Source organism: Chenopodium quinoa, unplaced genomic scaffold (assembly GCF_001683475.1).
Source record: "Chenopodium quinoa cultivar QQ74 unplaced genomic scaffold, ASM168347v1, whole genome shotgun sequence".
In the NCBI taxonomy this organism is placed as follows: Eukaryota; Viridiplantae; Streptophyta; class Magnoliopsida; order Caryophyllales; family Amaranthaceae; genus Chenopodium; species Chenopodium quinoa.
This window is the reverse complement of record NW_018742597.1, coordinates 117,119-138,924: the sequence shown is the minus strand read 5'-3', so window position 1 is coordinate 138,924 and position 21,806 is coordinate 117,119. Positions and strand designations below refer to the sequence as shown.

The 21,806-nt window shown below is 38.9% G+C and overlaps 4 protein-coding genes across 4 annotated transcripts; 3 read left to right on the top strand and 1 right to left on the bottom strand.

Moving 5' to 3' along the window:
- Positions 1 to 1,885: 1,885 nt before the first annotated feature.
- On the top strand, positions 1,886 to 8,247 carry LOC110721128 (ABC transporter B family member 13-like). Its single transcript, XM_021900256.1, has 10 exons — positions 1,886 to 2,329; positions 3,031 to 3,085; positions 3,184 to 3,359; positions 3,432 to 3,632; positions 3,738 to 3,997; positions 4,083 to 4,396; positions 4,484 to 4,707; positions 4,873 to 5,662; positions 5,990 to 6,231; positions 6,758 to 8,247. Exons 1-10 carry the CDS (start codon positions 2,069 to 2,071, stop codon positions 7,982 to 7,984), a joined length of 3,750 nt encoding a protein of 1,249 aa, XP_021755948.1. The 5' UTR covers positions 1,886 to 2,068; the 3' UTR covers positions 7,985 to 8,247.
- A 1,210-nt stretch (positions 8,248 to 9,457) lies between these two features.
- On the top strand, positions 9,458 to 12,814 carry LOC110721125 (rac-like GTP-binding protein 5). Its single transcript, XM_021900255.1, has 7 exons — positions 9,458 to 9,960; positions 10,961 to 11,048; positions 11,196 to 11,305; positions 11,415 to 11,478; positions 12,109 to 12,173; positions 12,266 to 12,331; positions 12,429 to 12,814. The coding sequence occupies exons 1-7, from the start codon at positions 9,862 to 9,864 to the stop codon at positions 12,525 to 12,527; spliced, it is 591 nt and encodes a 196-aa protein (XP_021755947.1). The 5' UTR covers positions 9,458 to 9,861; the 3' UTR covers positions 12,528 to 12,814.
- A 4,635-nt stretch (positions 12,815 to 17,449) lies between these two features.
- LOC110721124 lies at positions 17,450 to 18,659 on the top strand. Its single transcript, XM_021900254.1, has 2 exons — positions 17,450 to 17,851; positions 17,940 to 18,659. The coding sequence occupies exons 1-2, from the start codon at positions 17,596 to 17,598 to the stop codon at positions 18,554 to 18,556; spliced, it is 873 nt and encodes a 290-aa protein (XP_021755946.1). The 5' UTR covers positions 17,450 to 17,595; the 3' UTR covers positions 18,557 to 18,659.
- Positions 18,660 to 18,731: 72 nt separating this feature from the next.
- Positions 18,732 to 19,720, bottom strand: LOC110721123. The gene is made up of 3 exons (XM_021900253.1): positions 19,495 to 19,720; positions 18,999 to 19,415; positions 18,732 to 18,914 (listed from the first exon to the last, which is right to left on the bottom strand). The coding sequence occupies exons 1-3, from the start codon at positions 19,507 to 19,509 to the stop codon at positions 18,774 to 18,776; spliced, it is 573 nt and encodes a 190-aa protein (XP_021755945.1). The 5' UTR covers positions 19,510 to 19,720; the 3' UTR covers positions 18,732 to 18,773.
- Between the last annotated feature and the right edge of the window lie 2,086 nt (positions 19,721 to 21,806).

Genomic DNA, 21,806 nt, shown 5'->3' with positions numbered 1-21,806 from the left:
TAGGGGAAATGAAAATTCATGAAACATGGGAAATTTCATGGGAAATAACTTACCAAGCCCCCCTTGGTAAGTCACAATTCCTATTATTATTGTGGGGCCTACTTGCATTATTAACACTAATAATTTAATCTCTTTCTTTCTTTGTCCAAATTTGTTAACTTAAATAAAAAATTATCAAGTTAACTAATAAAACATAGGAAATAAATTCCTAGGAAATCAAAGTTCCTATATTATCAACGAAACAAACTTAAGTTAATTCCTAAAAAATGGACAAAGGAAATTACTTCGCATGAAATATAATTTCTTATGGGAACTCATTTCCCATTTGAACCAAACAACACCTTATTCTATCATACCCCGTTGCATATTTTTCTTTACTGTTTATACATTTCACATTACCATTAAATTTTTGTATTATTATTTATTAGAGTGTTCTTTTGTTTAACCCTTACGACGATCCCACACTCTCTCTCTATGTATTGTTTATCTCTCCGTTTCTTTCTTCGATGTTGTCTTATTATCCTCCTCCTTGCATCACCTACACCCTTTTCTATAAATCAACTATATTCAACATATATTCTAAGTTATTAGGATGTTTTAATGCTTCTTTTTAATAATTTATTAGATAAGCGGTCGATTAAAAAAAAATTTTACCATATATAGCAACATGTTTTTGTGGTAGAAAAAAAAACATAAGGTCTTGACTTGGTTAAGACTAATCATATGTACAATAATTTTTTTTTTTTTTTTTCTTTTTTCACAAATTTTTATATGTGGCTGGCTACACCGTGTGACCGAGGTTACTTCTAGGAGTATCCATTCTGGAGTTACTTATTCAAGGGTTACTTGTTTAATCAGGGGTTATTTATAGCAGTTACTTATTCAAGGGTTACTCGGTAGGTCAGGGGTTACTCTCACACAGAAAACGCGCTAACCAACTGAGTAAATTTAGAATAAGTAACCCCTAAATAAGTAACTCCGAAATAAGCAATGCATGCGAAAACGAGTTAACCGACTGAGTAACCCCAGAATAAGTAACCCTTGACCGAATAACCCCTAAATAAGTAACCCCTAAATAAATAACCTTTATAAGTAACCCCTAAATGAGTAATCCGGCCACACGGTATGGCCAACAAAACAGAAAAAAACACCTTTTTTTTTTTAACAAATCAATTCATTAATAAAAAGCCATAACAAATAAATAAAATAAATCAAATAAGGGTTTCTTTAATCAAAGCTAAACAATAAAAAAATTAGAAAACCGTAGAAGAGAGGAAGAGAGAAGAGGAGAGGAGAGTTTCAACACCTTCATCATATGTGGACTAGTGCTTAAATAAATTCCCCCTCTAATTTTAGACTAGTGCGTGTCCATTTTGTGTCCGTACCCTATCTTGTGCAGACTAGTCCATCTACCTTTACTCGCATTAATCTAGTCAGTCAATGAAGTGAACTTACAAGTTACAAGTTGGTCAGACTTAAATGATGGGTCATGTTTTAATGAACAAAGGGAAAAAAGACCTGTCAATGTGTTATGATCCTTTAACTCCTGATCAGAATTTCTGGCTTCTTCCAACACTATCAACCATTATTACTGTATTAGTACAACCAACTTTAAAAATGAATGTAAACAGGTATTGAGAATTAACATGTGAAAGAAATCAATTGCTTGCCTTTTCCATTGAAAAACAATCGAATATATACAAGTATGATCAGCAAGGCAGTTTTGGTAACTTGCAAGAAATTAGGAGCTAACTAGGCTAACAGATTTGCTATCCTATAGTTACGGGATAAGGACTATAATTACAATGATTTGGTCAATCAATAATATTTACATAAATGTGTACTGTATACATTTTGCCAATTTGGTAATCTAACAACATGAATTAGGCCAATTTCACAAGGCCTTTTTTCTTTCATTATAGTTTCCCAACTGTATTACCCTTCTCCATTTATTGCCAGCAAAAGACATCCACATGCTCTACCTTACTTAAAAAATCAGCTCTACCTTACTTATAACATCAGTTTATCTCTCTGAATTTGCTGCAGATTTAGCAACTTAGTTTTGGTAATGGAGGAAATTACTCAAAATATGGACCAAGATGTCCAAGAACCATCCAACAGTTCAACAACTAACACAGAAAAAGTGTCTTTGTTTGGGTTATTTGCTGCAGCTGATACATTGGACTATTTCTTGATGTTTTTTGGTGGCCTTGCAGCTTGTGTTCATGGTGCTGTGCTACCTGTTTTCTTTGTGCTGTTCGGCAGTATGATTGATTCCCTGGGAAAATTAGGAGCAGATTCTGATAAAATGTCTGACCGTGTTTCGCAGGTACGTGATGAGTTTTTATTATATCTAAGATATCCCTCCATTTTTAGCAAAACTGTTATCTGCTTTTATGTTTGTCTTTGGCTTAGTAATAATGTACATGAAACCTTATTATATTCTGTCTGCCATGAAACAACGAGGATATGTACAAAAATTTTAGGCTCTGTTCGCTTCATCTTATTTTGAATTGAGTTGTACTTATTACTTAAATGATTATTCTCTTTATCATGTAAAAACTTGATTTTTAATGAAGTTGAAACATTATATCTTTAAGTTGAAAAAACAAGAATCTTATACATGATAAATAAATGTGGATGTATGCAAATTGCCTAGCCGTGTTCGTGTACAATCATTTGTTCCTTCGGTTACTTATGCTACTAAACTGATGCTGGCATTTTCAGAAAGGTCAAGAGCGTTTAAAATTGTATTGGGAGTAATAGAAGTTTCCCTAAGATAAGACAGATTTGTTACTTGTTACAGTAGTAGAGTTATTTGAGTAAAAATATCCTGTTTACTTTGCAGTTATTTTCATTGTACACATTAGTTTTAGTTATAACGTTTGTTTATCGACATCCATTTTATGCTAAGTGTTGTCCTTATATATGTGCACAATATTTTGGTCTTTCGGAATCTTGAAGAACTGATATATGACTGTAATGATTTATACCTTGTTTACAATCTTTGTTTTTTATTCTTATCTGCAGCTTTCTTTGTACCTGGTTTATCTCGGATTGATAACGTTTTTGAGTTCGTGGCTAGGTAAATTTCTTCTGGTTATTTTACCTTTAGTAGTAGTATATATTCTTGACATTTCTCTCATTTCCTCTTTGAAAATTTCCTGGTGTAATCCTTTGCAGGAGTGGCATTTTGGATGCAAACAGGAGAAAGACAAACAGCGCGCTTGCGTTTGAAATATCTTAAGGCTGTTCTAAAACAGGATATAATTTTTTTTGACACTGAAGCCCAGAACAAAAACTTAGTCTTCCACATTACTAGTGATGCAATACTAGTACAGGATGCCATAGGTGATAAGGTAAGTCTTTTTCTCATTCCTCTACTGCTTTTCGAGTTTTTCCCCTCCTTTTTACACTCTTTCATCTTGCAGATAGGACATAGCTTGCGCTACCTTTCTCAATTTGTTGTGGGTTTTATAGTAGGCTCCTTATCAGTATGGAAGCTTGCACTTCTCACCTTGGCTGTTGTTCCTTTACTTGCTATTGCTGGAGGAGTTTACACTGTCATTATGTCTACTTTATCACAAAAGGCTGAAGCTGCTTATGCTGAATCTGGCAAGGTTGCTGAAGAGGCAAGTTTCCTGCAACTACTCAAACTGCTGCAGTGCTGCATCTATTTTAGATTTTTTATTTTTTTTTTAAAGTCTGCTGTTTCTCTTTTGTCTTTAATGGATCAGGTGTTTTCACAAGTTCGTACAGTTCATTCATGTGTGGGAGAAACAAGAGCAGTGGAACGATACTCTAGATCACTTCAGAAAGCACTTGATTTCGGGAAGAAGAGTGGACTTGCAAAAGGTCTTGGTATTGGATTCACTTATGGACTTCTGTTATGTACATGGGCTTTACTTCTATGGTATGCCAGCATACTTATCAGACATCGTAAAACTAATGGAGGCAAAGCTTTTACAACAATTCTGAACATCATCTTCAGTGGATTGTAAGTCTTTGTTGACAGGCAAATATGTAGTATATACTTGTTAATCATGCCTCTTCTGAACAGAATTAATTGTTGGCTTTTGCAGTGCACTGGGTCAAGCTGCTCCAAGTATTGCTGCTGTAGCTAAAGCTCAGGCTGCTGCTGCCAGTATAATTAACATGATTAAAACTGATAGTAGCTCCTCTAAAAGGTCTGCTTCTGGTATTACATTACAGAAGATTGTTGGGGAAATTGAGTTCCGTGAGGTCTGCTTTTCTTACCCTTCACGGTCTAAAATGATCTTTGAAGGTCTGAGTTTCTCAGTTTCAGCTGGAAAGAGTTTTGCTGTCGTAGGTCCTAGTGGCTCAGGAAAAAGCACAATTATTTCCTTGGTTCAACGCTTCTATGACCCTTCCTCAGGTATTAAATTGAAGTTACTATATTACTTAATTAAACTGTGAACATCAAGCTAGGCTTTTTTATGTTTAATATTACAATTAATACCAGGACATATACTGTTGGATGGGCATGATGTACAAAGTCTGAAGCTAAAATGGTTGAGAGAACAGATGGGATTGGTTAATCAAGAACCAGTCTTGTTCGCTGCAACCATAGCAGAGAACATTTTATATGGTAAAGAAGAAGCCGGTATACAGCAAGTTGTGGAAGCTGCCAAAGCTGCAAATGCACATTCTTTTATCCAGTCTTTACCTGATGGTTATCATACTCAGGTAGGAATCACTCAGATCTGATTACTTGTTTTTGCTATACCTACTTCAGTACATGGTTTTTGAAAGCATACCAGGCATTCAGATGCCATGAATTTGAGTTCGGGCTTCATAGTCCATGCTTTAGGATGCATCTGTATTTACAGCTATAATGCTCATCGCTTTCAGGTGGGGCAAGGGGGAACTCAACTTTCAGGCGGACAAAAACAACGAATCGCTATAGCAAGAGCTGTGATACGAAATCCAAAGATATTACTCCTGGATGAAGCCACAAGTGCTCTTGATTCTGAGTCGGAGCATGTTGTTCAGAAAGCACTAGAGGAGATCATGTCAGAACGAACAACAATTGTAGTTGCTCATAGATTATCCACTATTCGAGATGTTGATCAAATTATTGTTCTCAAGAATGGAAGTGTAGTTGAATTAGGAACTCATGAACAATTAATCTCAAAAGGAGGAGAGTATGCAGCATTAGCCAGACTACAAGTTTCAGAAAACAACCTGGATAAAACAGGAAACATCAATGAGCAAACTTCACAAACTTTGAGCTATTCTGAGTACAACAAGAATGTTCATCCCTTGGAAGACCCAAAATCAACTTCTGCTAGAGAGCAGAAACTAAGTAATGACAATGAAGATCCAATCACTACATATCCTAAGCCAACCATTAAGGAGCTTCTTATGTTAAATGCATCAGAGTTTCCCAATGCAGTTCTTGGGTCTGTTGGGGCCGCTTTGGTTGGAATTCAAGCTCCTTTATTTGCCTTTGGTATCTCATGTATGTTAACGGCCTTCTATTCTAATGATGACTCCAAGATCAAGCATGACGTTCGAATAACTTCATTTGTTTTCCTTGGGGTTGCACTCATTACTGTTCCGATATATCTAATGCAGCACTACTTCTATACTTTAATGGGAGAACGAGTCACCACTCGTATTCGCAAGTTGATGTTTTCAGGTTCAGTTTTACAACTAGAAGTCTAGAACTCATACTACTCCCTCTCGCTCAGGCTAAGTTAACATTGCATAAGGCATGAAGAATAGAGTTTTGGGGGTGGGGAAGGGGAGGGGGGTTGAAAGGGAAAAAAAAAACAGGGTGGGTGTGGGTCCCAAATTAGAGGAAAAGTAAGGTAATAAAAAATAATATGTCTGATAAATTTTGAGACAATTTCGATACATAAAAGTATATGTTAACTTAGGTATGAGATAGAGGGAGTATTATAATTATGTCATATGATTCATTCATGTTATTGATTATGTTTCTTCCTTTTTCTCTTCATGGCAGCTATGTTGTCAAATGAAATTGGGTGGTTTGACATAGAAGAAAATAGTGTTGGTTCATTGACATCAAAGCTAGCAGCCGATGCAACACTTGTTAGGACAACTCTTGTTGATCGACTATCAACAATTGTGCAGAATATGTCACTCATTGCAGCATCATTTCTCATTGCATTTAAGTTAAGCTGGCGCATTGCAGCTGTCACTGTTGCCATGTTTCCCCTAATGATTGCCTCCTCCATAGCCGAGGTTAGAGATGTTTTAATGTACTCATCAAACAAGAGTTACAATTTATGTGTTTAAGTCACATGCATACGAGCACCAGGTAGAATTGAGGAACCTAATGTGGGTTTTCAGAGCTGCTAGAAATATGATGTTTTATGTACAACCAAGATGGAAGTGAGCCATCAGTTTCACCTCAAAGTTTATATAGTCCATTCGTCCCTATCTGTTCCAACTGAGTTTATTAGTATGGGGTACGTATATTAAGGTAGGGAAAAGTAGAGAGAAAAAGAAAAGTAAATGACTTTGTATCTAACTTTATAGAAAAGGTACAGAGACAAATTTAGCCAAGTACGCGCTTTAAACATTTCAAAAAATAAAAATAAAATCACCATATTTGAATGTAAACTTTGAGCAGGAACACCCTTTTCTGGTTGAAGTTAACTTGGAGATGACACTCAGACACATGGATTATTACATAGCATTGTTCAAGTTTTCTTTCTGTCAATTCCCTTTCCCTCTGACATTCAGTTTTTGTTTTACATTTGTGCAGCAATATTTCCTGAAAGGCTTTGGAGGGGATTACTCTAAAGAGTACTATCGCGCTAATGCTTTGGCTGGAGAAGCAATCTCAAACATCAGAACAGTTGCTGCATTTGGAGTTGAAGAGCAAATCTCAAAGCAATTTTCCATGCACTTGAACAAGCCAAATAAACAAGCTGTTCTACGAGGCCACATATCAGGTTTAGGGTACGGCATATCATTACTCCTTACATTCAGTTCATACGGGCTCACCCTTTGGTACGCTTCTGTTCTGCTAAAACACAGAGAAAGCAACTTTGGTGAAATTATAAAGTCCTTCATGGTCTTAATTACTGCGGCCTTTTCAATAGCTGAAGCACTTTCTCTTACACCCGTAATAATGAGGGGATCGGATGCACTAGGATCAATATTTGGCATCTTGAAAAGGAAAACAGCTATCGACTCTGATGATCCCAAATCAACTAAGGTAACAGAAATCAGAGGAGATATAGAGTTCAGAAATATCAGTTTTAAGTACCCAACAAGACCTGAAATACTTGTTCTCAACGACTTCAACCTAAAGGTTCCTGCAGGAAAGAGTCTAGCAGTTGTGGGTCAGAGTGGATCAGGAAAGAGCACCTTGATTTCGCTTGTAATGAGATTCTATGATCCCTCTTCTGGCTCAATTTTGATAGATGGGATTGACATCAGAAACTTGAATCTGAAGTCTCTCCGGCGTATGATAGGATTAGTACAGCAAGAGCCAGCATTGTTCTCCACCACAATATATGAGAATATACGCTATGGTAACGAGGAGGCAACAGAAATCGAAATAATGAAGGCTGCCAAAGCAGCAAATGCTCATGGGTTTATAAGCAGAATGCCAGATGGATATGATACTCGAGTGGGGGAAAAAGGTTCCCAGTTATCAGGGGGTCAAAAACAAAGGGTGGCAATTGCTCGGGCAATACTAAAAGATCCATCCATCCTGCTTTTAGATGAAGCAACAAGTGCACTTGACACTTCATCAGAAAAGCTCGTCCAGGAAGCCCTTGAAAAACTCATGCAAGGTCGAACGACAATTATCGTGGCTCACAGACTCTCAACTATACGTGATGCAGATAATATCGCAGTCATGAGCCAAGGAAAAGTATGTGAACTTGGAAGCCATGAAGAGCTTGTTAGCATTCATGGAGGTATCTATGCTCAATTGGTTGATTTACAACAGAGAGAGAAAGTCACTTCTATTCAATCATGAGATGTTCAAGGACTATCAAAACGAACTAAAAAAAAACTGTTAAGAGGTCCTTATTATTGTTAGAAATTCATGTATTGCTCACGACTTCATGTAGGATATAGCAACTCGTAGTAAATACAATCAAATGTACTAATGGAGTACACAAAATTATAATTCTATACATTTCACCAAACCCTTTATCTCTCTCAAGCAAAAAATTGAAAAATATAATGAAGTGTCATCCCATGTCTTTTTACCAATGCAAGGAGTTCAAGGAATTTCAATTTCTTTATTGATATCCAACTTCGTTATTTTTTTTTTTTTAGGTAAAGTTGCAAAATTATAAAAATGTCAATAGAGGTGGGCATGATATGAGTCAATATGAGGTCAATCGTCTAACTCAGCACAAGTCCATCACAAGTTCGGGAAAGAGGCACACCAATGAATCATAGGCTGTACATGGACATTATTTTCAAAAGTTGACATGAACCTGACATAAGCCAAGCAAGCTAGTCCACCTATTAGCCCCCTTTTTAACTAGCTTACCAAATATATAAAAATAAATAAGGGGTTCATTTACACATCACGTGGGTTAGGCCATGGTCTCCATTTATTAATGTTCGATACGTGTTCGACATGACATGTCTTTTTCTTCCACTTGAATTCAAAGTACGTTAATACATCACATGGTGACATAGGCCTATAAGAGCATATGAGCCCAAATCTTTTTTAAGGTAATGAAAACAAAAACAAAATCAATAAGTGACCCTCTTCACGATGAAAACTTTTTAATTGACTTAAAACGCCACTTCAAGAATTGGATACAAAGATGGGCATTTACGTGGAACAAAATATATATATATATATAAAAAGAGACTAAGTGTCCAACTTTAATTATTTGCTCACGGTATACATGAGGAATTTCCGATTAGAAGAATGACTGAAATATATAACGTATATCAACAATGATGCAGCCCAAGATCCTAGGGACAATTCTAAAAACATTTAAATGTGTTGATGACTACCAAATTGCCACCTTCAATGATTATGTATTTTAGTATTTATGTTGTTGATGCCTTCTTCTCTAGCAAGTTTTCTTCTCTAGCAAGTTTTCTTCTCTAGCAAGTTGTAAACCTTGATGTAAGGCTAAAGCTTTAGCGACCTGTGACTCTACATCACCAAAACATAAAGCACATGCGGAGTACTTGTGCATTTTCAATGATAACGCTTTATAAGTGACCTCTAACAAAACCGTCAAAATTGAGTTTGAAAAAATGACTCCTATGCATATACATTTGCAATATTAATTGACCGTTTAACATTTTACATACTAAATATCTTCTTAAATTATACCTAATACATATTTTAACGGGGTCTAAATACATTAAGAATCTAACAACAAAATACAGTAAAAAGAAAAGACATACACATAGCCACATAGGACATACATACTCCCTCCAATATAATTACAAAAAATTTCTAATGAATTTATAATACTTAGTAAAAATTTTAAAAAATATAAAAAGAAAAAAAGAAGAATAAAGAGGAAAGTGGTCCAATTATGGGTCCGTGACATTGATAGGGTTGTCCACCTCCTCTACTCTGTCTGGTAATAGCTGTCACAAACCAAGCTAGGTCATTTTTCTCTCTCCTCATCTCATTCTCATTCTCAATTTCATTCATACTTTCCCCTTTTTATTTGATTATCCGTTGACTTCCACTCTTAATTTATACCATTACCCCCCTAGGGTTTTGTGATTTTGATTGTACAACTACTCTTCTTCAACAATGTGGGTGTCCTATCTTTTTATTTGATCAAATTTATATACTCCGTATTTGTAATCCATTTTCAAAATTTATTATTACACCAATTTCAAAATTTAATTTTTGAGCAAGAAATGAGCGCATCTAGGTTCATCAAATGTGTTACAGTTGGTGATGGTGCTGTGGGTAAAACATGTATGCTTATTTCTTACACCAGCAACACTTTTCCTACGGTATTAATTCTATTTTTTTCAATTACCCTTTTCATTGTTTTTCTTTATTTTACTGATTTTGTTTGGTTGGTTTTTGCATTTGCGATATTTTGATCAATTTTTACTCGGTTTTATTTGTGGGTTTTTTGTTTTTTGTGATCATATTTTCTGGGTTTTGGTTTTGGATCTTGTATTTGATTATGTAATATGTGAATTGAATTTAATGGGTTACTGAATTATAGGTGGGGTTTAATTGGTGTGAAATTTCCTGTTTTTGAGGAATTGTTTTTGCCATATATTTAAGCAACAATTGAAATGTTGATTGTGATTTGTAAAATGTGTTGTGTTTTTTTTTTTTCCTGATTATTTTGATTCTGCATTGTGAATTTGTGATATTTTGAAATGTCCAATTTTCAGTATATATTAATTATTTTTAGAATTTTGTATACTCCGTATTTGTTATCATACAAAAATTTCTATGTTATATAATGTCCCAATTTTCAGTATAATGTGGATGTCCCAAAATTATTTATTTTTATAGTCAATCTATGCATGCTGTACAAAAATAATATTAACTCTTAATGACGTTGGGAATTTTAATCCGAGATGCTAGCAACTGTAAATGTATGCCTCAAATTTGAAGAGAATTTGGTTTTTTGAGGTTTAGAGGCTAGAACGTTTCAGGTAAAAAAAAAAAAAAAATTAAAAAAGTTGAGGCTAGAAACTATCAATGTATTGGGTCTAATGCGGCCCTGATTGTTAAAGGGTTGTCCATTGAGGAGATTGTTGTCCCTGTTGGACGAAAGTAAAATCACTCATTTCTTTGTTGTTAGTGAATTGGGATATGACATTAACTACGAGGATGCAACAAGAATTGCTTTGTAATCCTCTAGAACTGCTTTGTAATCGACAATATTGCTCCAATCTCCCTTGTCCCCTGGTGTATTCTGCCTCATACAAGTAGTTATTTCCCTGGTCAATTTGGCTACATGTTCACCTTTTGAATTCTCGATTGAAACAGGACTATGTACCTACAGTTTTTGATAACTTCAGTGCTAATGTTGTTGTTGATGGGAACACAGTCAACCTAGGTTTATGGGATACTGCAGGTACACCACATGCCGCTACCCCTCTATGATTTTCATATCTTTCGTATTATTCGTATTCGCTTACCTTTCCTCAAAATGTTATTATGATTCTAGATAATGAGTAACAAGACAAAGTGTGTTTGACTATATTGTAATTGTGTGTTACAGGGCAAGAAGACTACAATAGATTGAGACCTTTGAGCTATCGTGGAGCTGATGTTTTTATTTTAGCGTTCTCGTTGATTAGCAAAGCTAGTTATGAAAATGTTGCCAAAAAAGTGAGGCTACTTCATTATTTTGCTCTTCCCTCAATTTTGTGGCTTATACAACATGTATTGGTGTTGTGCTATTTCAATTAGCTCATGGATTTTTAAATTCCTATTTCAGTGGATTCCCGAGCTCAGGCATTATGCACCTGGTGTTCCAATAATTCTCGTTGGAACAAAACTAGGTATGACATTACTCCCCAATTACTCTTAAAATGTCTATAGTTATACCAGTGACTCATGTAAAGTGGTTGTACCAGGAAATAGTTAGGCATTAGGAACCTTGGCTTTGTCAAGCGAATGAATAACCTGCACATGACAGGGATGTTAGATCTTGAAACTTCATAATTGTTTGTCAAATAAAACCTCTAGTGATACCTGAATGTAGGGTCTCAAAGCCACCTACAAGAACTCTCTAACACCACCTTAACATTTAGATCTCGTTGATTTATTTACTTATTTAATTTATTTTTTTCCCCCGAGAGGAGCTGGGGGTGTGGACAAGAGGGATCAATTATTGTGAGCTATACTTCATCTTAAGATTGGGTTAACTATTGGTTACAAGGTTGAGTTGCTACCAATTTCTTCTTAGCTTAAAAAGTTGTATCTTGAGGATACTTAGAATCAGAAACTTGATCCGCCTCTAATTAACATGTGAGATTGAAATCAGTTGAGATGTGTACAATTGCCATGCTTTGTTTACTAGAATTTTAATTCTGTCTCTATTTCATTTCCGCTTTTCAGCAATGGAATTTTATCGATTTTAACCTCTGCAACCCTGCCTAAACAATTTGATTGCATCTACCTATATACAGATCTTCGAGATGATAAGCAGTTTTTTGTAGATCATCCTGGTGCCGTTCCCATTTCAACTCAACAAGTGAGGACTTCTACCGTTTCTTATAGCCCCATCTTTTTGTCTGTTTTCATTTCATGTTCATGTTCATGGTACTAATGTGAACTGTATTGAAGGGAGAGGAGCTGAAAAGAGTCATTGGTGCCCCTTACTACATAGAGTGTAGCTCAAAAACTCAACAGGTATATATATGCTGCACTGCCCCTTCATTTCCATGTCTACATCTAGCTTTCTGTATGATACTTGTAATATTGATCCGCTATGTTTCCGTGAATGCAGAATGTGAAGGCAGTTTTTGATGCGGCGATTAAGGTTGTTCTCCAGCCACCGAAGACCAAGAAAAAGAAAAAGAAGGCAAAAGGATGTTATATTTTGTGATTAGGCAGGCAAACAAAGTTGTTTAGAAGGACATTGACATACCATCATTGCCAGTTTCGTGTGCTTTATCCTAATATCTGTCATTTTCTTCATCATCTGTTCAGTTTAATTTGTGGTTTTCAGAGGAAACAGTAGTTTCTTGGTGTATAGTCTTAACTGACACAGATATTTTGCAAAGACATTCAAGTAGTTTGTACTTTGTTTTCATTAGAAGGAAGTTGTCTTCAACAGTGGAATCTTTTATGTACGACTAGTGATTATTACCTTGCCCAACGGCTTCATTCTTATGTTTGTCTCGTGTGATGATGTTTTTACATGTACCTCTAGGCTTCTCTTGCAAGGTAAGAAAATTTCCTCTGACATGTAGGGACTGGGAGCTGTGTTTTTCTTTAGCGATTTTATCTTTTAGAATTTATTAATCCTTATCAAAACTTAATTGTATTTAAATATGAGTACCTTTTTAAATGTTCCACTCACAACAAAACTCTGTCCAAAATCATGTGATTTGATATCGTACTCATTGAAATTGACTCGAGTCAAATTAATTCTATATGATAGCTATTTTAATATTTAATTCTATACAATTATAAGCTAATCTCATTAGACCTAAATATGTCATAAAGTATATCGAATGATTACTTGCTTGAATATAATTTGACCTAAATGGACTCAAATTGAGCTTAATTTGAATGACCTAATTATTATTTACATGGTATATAAATTGATAGATGTTGGTTGATTTGCAAAATCATGTATACAAAAGGGTTTATCATTTGATACATCATACCCATGTGCAAAATAAGATTAGGTGTACATACATCAAAAATCATCAAATTAGACAAAATGCAATCTAACAAAACAATACCGTGCCATACCAAACCGACAATCTTAGTATGAGCACATTTTAGACCTCTGAGTAACAATTTAAAATGCTTTCTAAAAATCTCTATCTCTAGTAGGTGGATTATTAAGTGGATCAATGTAGCATATATTTATAAAGCACGTCCATTGTCACCCCTTATTAATGCTATCCCGAATCATAAAGGACTCAAATTAACGAAGAAGCAACTTATATGTATTCTAGCGTGACATTTATGATATGTGAGATAAGTAAGATTGTGGTGTGACCCTTCATATGCACCTGATGTTTATAGAACACATTTAAAATGGCTTTATTTAAGATTTTGGGTAACTAAATTGGAGTGGTTAGCTTTTTATGAAAAGAATTGGAGTCATTAGCTTAGAAACAGCTGGCTTGGAAATGGATACATAAGCCTTTTATTTCACATATAGGTGCATCTTTTCTTGTTTATTTTTATGGATAATGGATTGGAGATAAAAGTAGTAAACAAAGATACGAGTGGAAAATAGTGAGAGTTGAGAGATGTTTAGGATGTTTTGGTGTAACAAAAATGACAAATAATACATATTGTAGGACCAAGGCAACCTAGCAAACAATATAAGACTTGAGCAACACCCTTTTATTATTATTACGTGTATTTTTGGGTTGTTTTTTTTGTAACTGCCTCTTTGTCCACAATCATCGTCATCACAGCTCATAGCTACTTGGATTGGAGATAGAAATCAAGGGGATAAATGCATAACGTGATTCCCACCAAGTCCAACACTGCATACACTTATTGAATATAACATTAAAACTAAGGAATTTTAGAAAATAACACCACAAAAAAACACAATTTTTTATTATAACACCACAAAATTTAAAACTTTTATTATAACATCACAAAAAAAAACCAAAAAATTCGATTTCACCACCACTTACTAACGCCATCCAAAAAATCGTTAGTGGGCCCCACATATTATATGTGTTAGTTATATATTGGATTAAAAAACAAATAATAAAAAAAAAATGAAAAACCCTAAAATCCTAACCCAGTCACCGTACTCACCACCGGCGTCGGTTTCTCTTTCCCACTGCCGCTGCTGGTTCCCCCAGCCCAGCACCCTCGACTGACCACTTGAACGACACACCACCCTAATCCAGCTCAGCCTTAGCCCTGATTTAATTCGGTTTCCGGAACGGGTTAGGGTTCAGGTGAGGGCGGTTTTTGGGTTAGTGTGAGTTGGGGTTTCGACGACGGCTCTGGGTAGGGGAGAGGATTTCGGCAACAATGATGGTGTGGGAGAGGATTTCGGCGACGTGGGTGGTTTTTGGGTTGTGTGGGAGAGGATTTCGGCGACGTGGGAGGTTTTTGGGTTGGTGTGGGAGAGGATTTCACCGATGTGGGTGGTTTTTGGGGAGGGAGAAGGCAAAATTCGGCGGCGTGGGGTGGTTTCGCCGGTTTTGGTGGGGAAGATGGGTGCCGGAGGCCTGGGTTACGATGTCGGCGCTGAGGCAAGGTGGCGCCGGTGGTGGGGCTAGCTGGGTAAAGGGATTTTCTTTTTTTTTCTTTTTTTTAATTCAATTTTTTAAACTTATAAGCTATTGACACGTGTTAAATTATGGGCCCTACTAACGGATTCCATCCAAGAATCCGTTAAGTGGCGGTGAAATCAAATTTGTGAGTTTTTTTGTGGTCTTAAAACAATTTTTTTTTTTTTTTTTTGGTGTTATAATCAAAATTTGTGTTTTTTTGTAATGTTATTTTCTTAAAACTATAATCATGACTTCAATTGTGGTAATGGACATTGGACATTACATTGATTCTCGGGGCATTTCAGTTTTAGTTATTTTAGTCACTTCCATAACTCATAAGGGCTCAAGGAGCCACCGAAGGTAAAGGCATGCGAGGGGAGATGATACACATTGATACTAAAGGAAATAATAGAGGAAAGATTGGCGCTTAATTGATGGGACTTGTTATTCATCGCCCGCAAATCTCTACATAAAGCCCACATTTTATAATTTTTTGACAAATTTGCCCTTTTTATAATTTTAACGGAAGATAAATTTTTCGCACTAAAAAAATGTGGAGCAGCACCGGATCGCCGAGGATCACCGGAGAATCGCCGTCGTCATCGGAAAACGAGGTTCGTAACGCATCGTAAGGATGAAATGGTGGCTGGCGCCTAGCCAAAAGGCCATGCCGTGGTTGTGGCGCCTAGCCAGGACGCCGCCACCGTGGTCACGGCGCCTGGTGGAGAAGCCTCGACCATAGTAGTGGCGCGTGGCCAGGACGCCGCAGCCACGGCCAAGGCGCCTGGCCACCACGCCGCCACCATGGCGGCGGCGTCCTGACCAGGCGCCCCGGCCGTGGCTCCGGCGTCCTGGCCAGGCGCCAGTAGGGGAATATTTTTTTTTTTTTTTTTTTTTTTTTTTTTTTAATTTTTTAATTTAATCCCCTTTTTTTTTTTTTTTGTTTGTTTTTGTTAATTTAATCTTAATGTAATTATATTTATACGTTATATGTTATTGTTACAGGATTATGGTGGAGACGGAAATGATTACAGTGGGATTTTTGTACATGATGGCCTGTTCGAAGATGCTCAACAAGCGATTGATTGGGCAAAACAGGTTGCAATTAGATCAGGCTTTTGTTTAGTAGTAGCAACTCATAAATCTCAACGGGATGGTAGAATGGATCGCATTTTGAGATGCGACCGTTATCGCAAAAGAGAAGAACGAGATTTCAGTAAAGCGATTCGGTTTGACTCAAAGCGGAAAGGTTGTGGGTGTCAGTTCCGAGTTAAGGTTCGACAACATCAAAGGCGTGACGGTTGGGAAGTGAAGGGTTACGACAAATGGGGATATCACAACCATGAGCTGATAGCATACAAAGTGGGGCATCGGCAGTTAAGCGGCCTAAGTCCAGCTGCGAAACTAGTTGTAAAAGAAATGAGTGATGCTCAAGTGAAGCCCGCTAAAATATTAGCGTCTGTGTTAGAGAAATTCCCCGAAGACCAGCCAAACCGAAGACACATCTACAACGTCAGACAGAAATTGAGGTTTGAACGGTCAGAGGGAAGGAACCCTATACAGCAGCTTCTGCACCAGGCACAAGCACGTGGTTACCTTTACTGGTTTGAATCTGACGAAGACACATCGGAGGTAACTCATTTGTTCCTTGTCCATCCTGATTGTGCTGATATGATTTCGTCTTGGCCATCTGTGATTTTGATCGATTCAACGTACAAGACAAACAAGTACAAGTTCCCACTGGTTGAGATGGTTGGGATGGCTCCAACGAACCAGAACTTTCTGATTGGTTATGCAGTCATGAAGGATGAGACGGCTGCGAGTTACCGTTGGGTGTTGGAAAAGTTGAGAAACTACATCGGCCCAAATGTACAGCCATCGGCCATCGTAAGTGATTGTGAGGGAGGTCTTTTTGCCCCTATAGCGGAGCTGTTTCCGGAGTCGAGCCATTTACTGTGCACATGGCACATCAACAACTGCGTGAAAGTCAAAGCCTACAATCTTTTCAACAAGAACTTAGATTCAGCAGAGAGATTGGTAAATGGTAAGTGGCGGAAGATCCTGCAAGCTACCACGGAGGCAGAGTACGATCGAGCCTTGGAAAACTTAAAGGATGCGTACAAGTGGTGCCCGCCAATCGTAGACTATGTGATGCATCAGTGGGTACCTCAGAGGGAAAAGTTTGTCAAATATTGGACGAACCAAGTTCTTCATTTTGGGAACACTACGACATGCAGAGTCGAGAGCGCTCATAGAGCTTTGAAGGACTGGATTGATTCTTCCACGGCTGCTCTGGATACACTGTTCGAGAGAATAAACAAGGCTATTGATACTCAGAGGAACGGCATCAAGAACTATCTCGAGGACTCCAGACGACGACATGGCATGTTGTATGGCCATTTCATATTTAAGATTCTCCACGGTCGTGTGTCACACCACTGTTTGGGGTTGATTCTGAGCGAGTATACCAGGATGAGGGAGTTGGGCGATGAAGTGGCTATTCGGTGCGGATGTGCTATATCAATGACTCATGGATTACCTTGTGCATGCACCATTCACCGCGTAATTACGCAAGACAGGGCGTCGTTACATGTCGATCAGGTTCATCCATTCTGGCGGACGCTCGTTATCGGAGAGCATGCTGTTCCGCATACGGTTCACCGTGAACAGGAGGAGTTGGAGCAGTTTCAGATGATGTTTGACCAAGTGTCCTCCAGTCACCCTTCGATCATTCGTAGTGCTACACACATACTTCATGACATGTTCAATACATCGTGTTTGGATACCGAGGAACCGGAAGGGGTCGAGCGACCTAGGGGTCGACAACCACGGCGGAACAAGAGTGCGTTTGAGTACATTCGCGGTCGTGGCCGTGGCCGTGGCCGTGGTCGTACATCCTCATCAAGTGGCAGCCAATCATCGTCGTCGGTGAATATGCCCGGCACCGGTAAGACATTCGACTTCAATTTCTTTTGTTGACTGTTTGATTAGTTTACTGTTGACTTGTTTATTGTGTTTATTGATGTGTGTAACAGGGAGAATGGACATTGAACATTTTCCATATAAGGACAGGATCCCTAATATCATGATGCCATTCTTGGACGGGTGGAATGATGTCATTGCAGATGGTAACTGCGGATTTCGGGTTGTGGCGGATGTGTTTCAAATGGGTGAAGACAACTACGGTTTAGTGCGGCAGTTGATGTACAGTGAAATCGCATCAAACCGAGATGTGTATGGCCATGTGTACGGCGAGGACTTGGATAGGTCTCTGCAGCGTATCCGGTGGGGAGGGGGACCTTGCGGTCAAAATCATTGGTTCGATGCGCCACTTGATCTCTTTGCCGTTGCAAACATCTACAAGTGTGCAGTCATGCATTTCGGCCTTGGTTTACATAGTCGAGCCTATTATCCATGTACAACGGTTCTGCCCTGGTGTTCGCGCGAGACCGTCACCAGACCGGTAAGGGACGTTGCTATTGGATTTCTTGGGCCGTCATACAGACATTTTATCCGATTAGACATGTCACCCGATTTTCCGGTCCCAAATATCATACCGAAGTGGTATGAAATTCGTAGAGCAAGCGTGGAGGGTTGGGATGCTTTGTACCATGCTCGCGTGCAACAGTGGAACAATTTAATTGCCATGTAGTTTTTGTTGATGTACACCTACCTTTTACTATGAGGCCTTGTATTGTCAATACTATGTCATTTCTATGTGTTCATTTTTAAAAGATAATGTTTCATTTTAAAAACTAACAACAATAATTTCAAATATTACAAACTAAAATGATAATATTGAATTTTAAAAACTAAGAACAATAATGTCAAATATTACAAACTAAAAAGATAATGTCTAATTTCAAATATCAGTAATCCCTCTGTGACGCCCACTGCCACTGCTCAAGGGTCCGTTCCAGATCGTCAATAACAGCTCTGCCTGATGCACTCGTCATGCAGTCCCTTTCCTCAAAAAGTCGGTGTCCCAACTGCATAATCTTGCCCATCCACTACACAAAACAAAAAACATGAAACGACGTATTATACATATATATATTAAAATAAGAGAACAACAAATAAAAGATGAGACGTACCGCATAAGAGGCAGTGGCAGGTGGCACATCGTCATCATCTGCGTCGTCGATGTCTTTGATCAACCTCGGGTGCGAGTGCCGGATGTACCATTCCATGTAGTGCTGGTCACACATGGCAGTCACCCCACTTGGCGGCCGCTGCAGCTCCGCCGTCCATAGGCGGGCAACCATCGGAAACTGCTCCCACATGGATATCATGTTTGACGGCCATTGGACGACGTACTCCTTCGACGACGCAGATCGTACCGCCTTACTGGGCCATGCCGGTGGAGGTGGGACAACTTGGACAAATCCAAGCTGGCGAAGACAGCGCTGCGGCATGTACGCCTCTACGATCTCGCGATACTGAATCAGTCCAGTGTAGAGGGTCCTGGGTACCCTATTACTAGGGTTCTGGCCGAAAGGCATCCAGTTCACCTGCACATTATTTAAAATCAGTAACAGTCATAAAATAAAGCATCAGATTGTAAAAGTAGAAATAATTTAATCACTGTACCTCTAAGGGGGACATCCTGTCAAGCGATAACCGTATGGAGCGCAGGCGGTCAACGGACTTCTTCTCGACACGCGGACTCCACGCACAGGCACGTGGCTGGCCATCACCAATGGGAACCGGGTCGCGGTGTGGTCGAAACGCAGGAAAATACTCGTATATCCAGGTCTGTAACAACGTCAGACATCCAGTGATACCTGCTGCATCAGCCCGGCTCGAGAATCCTAACTGGCGATACAGATACGCCAGCGTAGCCGACCCCCAAGAAAACTGGCCTACTCTGTCGGGCTCACACGCGTCAACTATGTCGCGTGGCCTGAGCTTGTTCCCGCTCTTATCCGGAAACAAGGTACACCCGAGAAGAAGAAAAACATATGCAGCCAGCTGTGTGTCCTGCGTCCTACGTGCCGTAGGGTGCAAACATCGCTGCAAGACGGCTGCGATCTTAACGCCGCCGTGATCCCACACACCAAGTGCCGATGTGTACAGCGCAGCCCTATCCACCGCCAACAGCTCCGCTAGTAAATCTGCCTGATCCGCATCAGTGACGACAGATGCTCGGTTTCCCTCCACGGGAATCCCAAGGATGGCCTCGACGTCATGCAACATGATCGTCATCTCACCGAACGGAAGGTGGAACGAGTTCGTATCCGGCTGTCATCGCTCAACGAAAGCCGTGATCAGCGTCCAGTCAATCCTATCGTGCATGGTGGCAGGAAGGTGACTCACTCTAGTGGCCCTCAATCGCCCGACCATCTCGCTCTCCTCCGGCCAAGCATCAGCCCAGCTACACAAAAACCTACAAGTCTTTTCCCGGGTTTGGCATTTCAAAATGCCTGTATCCAAAGCCCTCTCCTGGTCCTCCCAAATACGGGTAGCGATGTGTCCTAAAAAGCTAGGAATCACACTCCCGTCTATAGGTCCCCCGGCCACCTCACCCCTCACCATCCAAGAATCATTAACGGCCCTCGACCGTTTTCTGCTACCCGCAGACACAGTGGACGCAGATGATGTGCCAGATCTACTAACAAACCTACCATCTCGACCCTTACGCACATCTACCCTATGCGTCTCATACGTATCATCAAGTCTCTGACTGAATGGACCGTAATCATCATATGGTCCACTCTGATCGTCGACATCCTCATCTGCATCATCCTCGTCCTCGACCTCCTCCTCCTCGACCTCCTCCTCCTCCTCCTCATCATCATCATCATCATCTTGATCGTCCGCAGAACAGTGCACCCGTTCTCTGCGGGCCGAGGCCGAAATACCACGGGATCTAACGTGTCTGGGCCCCGAGCTCTCCATTGAGTAGATCGTACTCCTCACGACGTCAATACTCTTCCCCGCACCAGGTCTAAATTGCGATGCCTAACTCCAAGTAAATAACGAAACATAATAACGAAAACAAATTAAAAAAAGTCGAAAATAAACACAAAAGCAAATAAACAAGTCACGGAAATAAAATTATAAACATAAAAAATATAAAATTAAAACAAATAAAAAAACAAAATTTAAAAAAAAAAAAGATAAAAAAAAGGGAACATACAATTTAAAAAAAAGAAAAACAAATTTTTTAAAAAAAAAAAAAAGAAAAAATCGAAAATAAAATTTAAAATTAAAAAAAAAACAAAAAAAAAATTTAAAAAAAAAAAAAAAAGAACGAGGCGCCTAGGCAAGGCGCCTGTACGGTGGTGTCGGCGCCTAGCCCAGACGCCACTACCACGGCCGTGGCGCGTAGCCTCTGCGCCGCCGCCGTGGTAGTGGCGTCTGGGCTAGGCGCCGCCACCACCGTACGGGCGCCTTGCCTAGGCGCCTCCGCCGTGGTGGTGGCGTCTCGCCTTGGCGCCCCACCGTCGCCGGAGGTTTTTTTTTTAAAAAAAAATTACAAAAATTTAAAAATTTACCTTCTGGCCGGCAAACCGCCTTCCGCCCACCGCCGGTGCCGCCACTTCCTTGCCGGGCCGCCTCGACATAGCTTTGGAAATAATTTAGAGAGAGAAAGTGGAAGTAGAGAGTAGAGAGAGAAATTGTGTGTTTTTTTAGTATGAGGGCAAAAGTGTCATTTCACTCTTATTTTGTGGGCTTTATGTAGGAATTTGCGGGCGATGTTTAACAGTTCACTAATTGATACTCCCCCTTTCACAATAATCACAACATTTTAATTGACATACGTGTCAATACACAACTTTAACAATTAATATTTGTAATTATATATTATTAAGAAATATAAAAGCTTGATCTAATGGAAATATACATAAAGACTAGTCAAAGCTATTTTACATGGTAATAATGTTTTCTTATATATTGAT

Excerpts from the sequence above, each read along its gene's own strand:
- LOC110721128 (XM_021900256.1), top strand. The coding sequence starts at position 2,069 with ATGGAGGAAATTACTCAAAATATGGACCAAGATGTCCAAGAACCATCC. Across the intron at positions 3,360-3,431 it reads AGGATGCCATAGGTGATAAG|ATAGGACATAGCTTGCGCTA; the intron begins GTAAGTCTTTTT and ends TTCATCTTGCAG. Across the intron at positions 5,663-5,989 it reads TCGCAAGTTGATGTTTTCAG|CTATGTTGTCAAATGAAATT; the intron begins GTTCAGTTTTAC and ends TCTTCATGGCAG.
- LOC110721125 (XM_021900255.1), top strand. The coding sequence starts at position 9,862 with ATGAGCGCATCTAGGTTCATCAAATGTGTTACAGTTGGTGATGGTGCT. Across the intron at positions 9,961-10,960 it reads CCAGCAACACTTTTCCTACG|GACTATGTACCTACAGTTTT; the intron begins GTATTAATTCTA and ends CGATTGAAACAG. Across the intron at positions 12,174-12,265 it reads TTCCCATTTCAACTCAACAA|GGAGAGGAGCTGAAAAGAGT; the intron begins GTGAGGACTTCT and ends ACTGTATTGAAG.
- LOC110721123 (XM_021900253.1), bottom strand. Across the intron at positions 18,915-18,998 it reads CTGCCACTGCCTCTTATGCG|TGGATGGGCAAGATTATGCA; the intron begins GTACGTCTCATC and ends TGTTTTGTGTAG.
- LOC110721124 (XM_021900254.1), top strand. The coding sequence starts at position 17,596 with ATGATGTTTGACCAAGTGTCCTCCAGTCACCCTTCGATCATTCGTAGT. Across the intron at positions 17,852-17,939 it reads GGTGAATATGCCCGGCACCG|GGAGAATGGACATTGAACAT; the intron begins GTAAGACATTCG and ends TGTGTGTAACAG.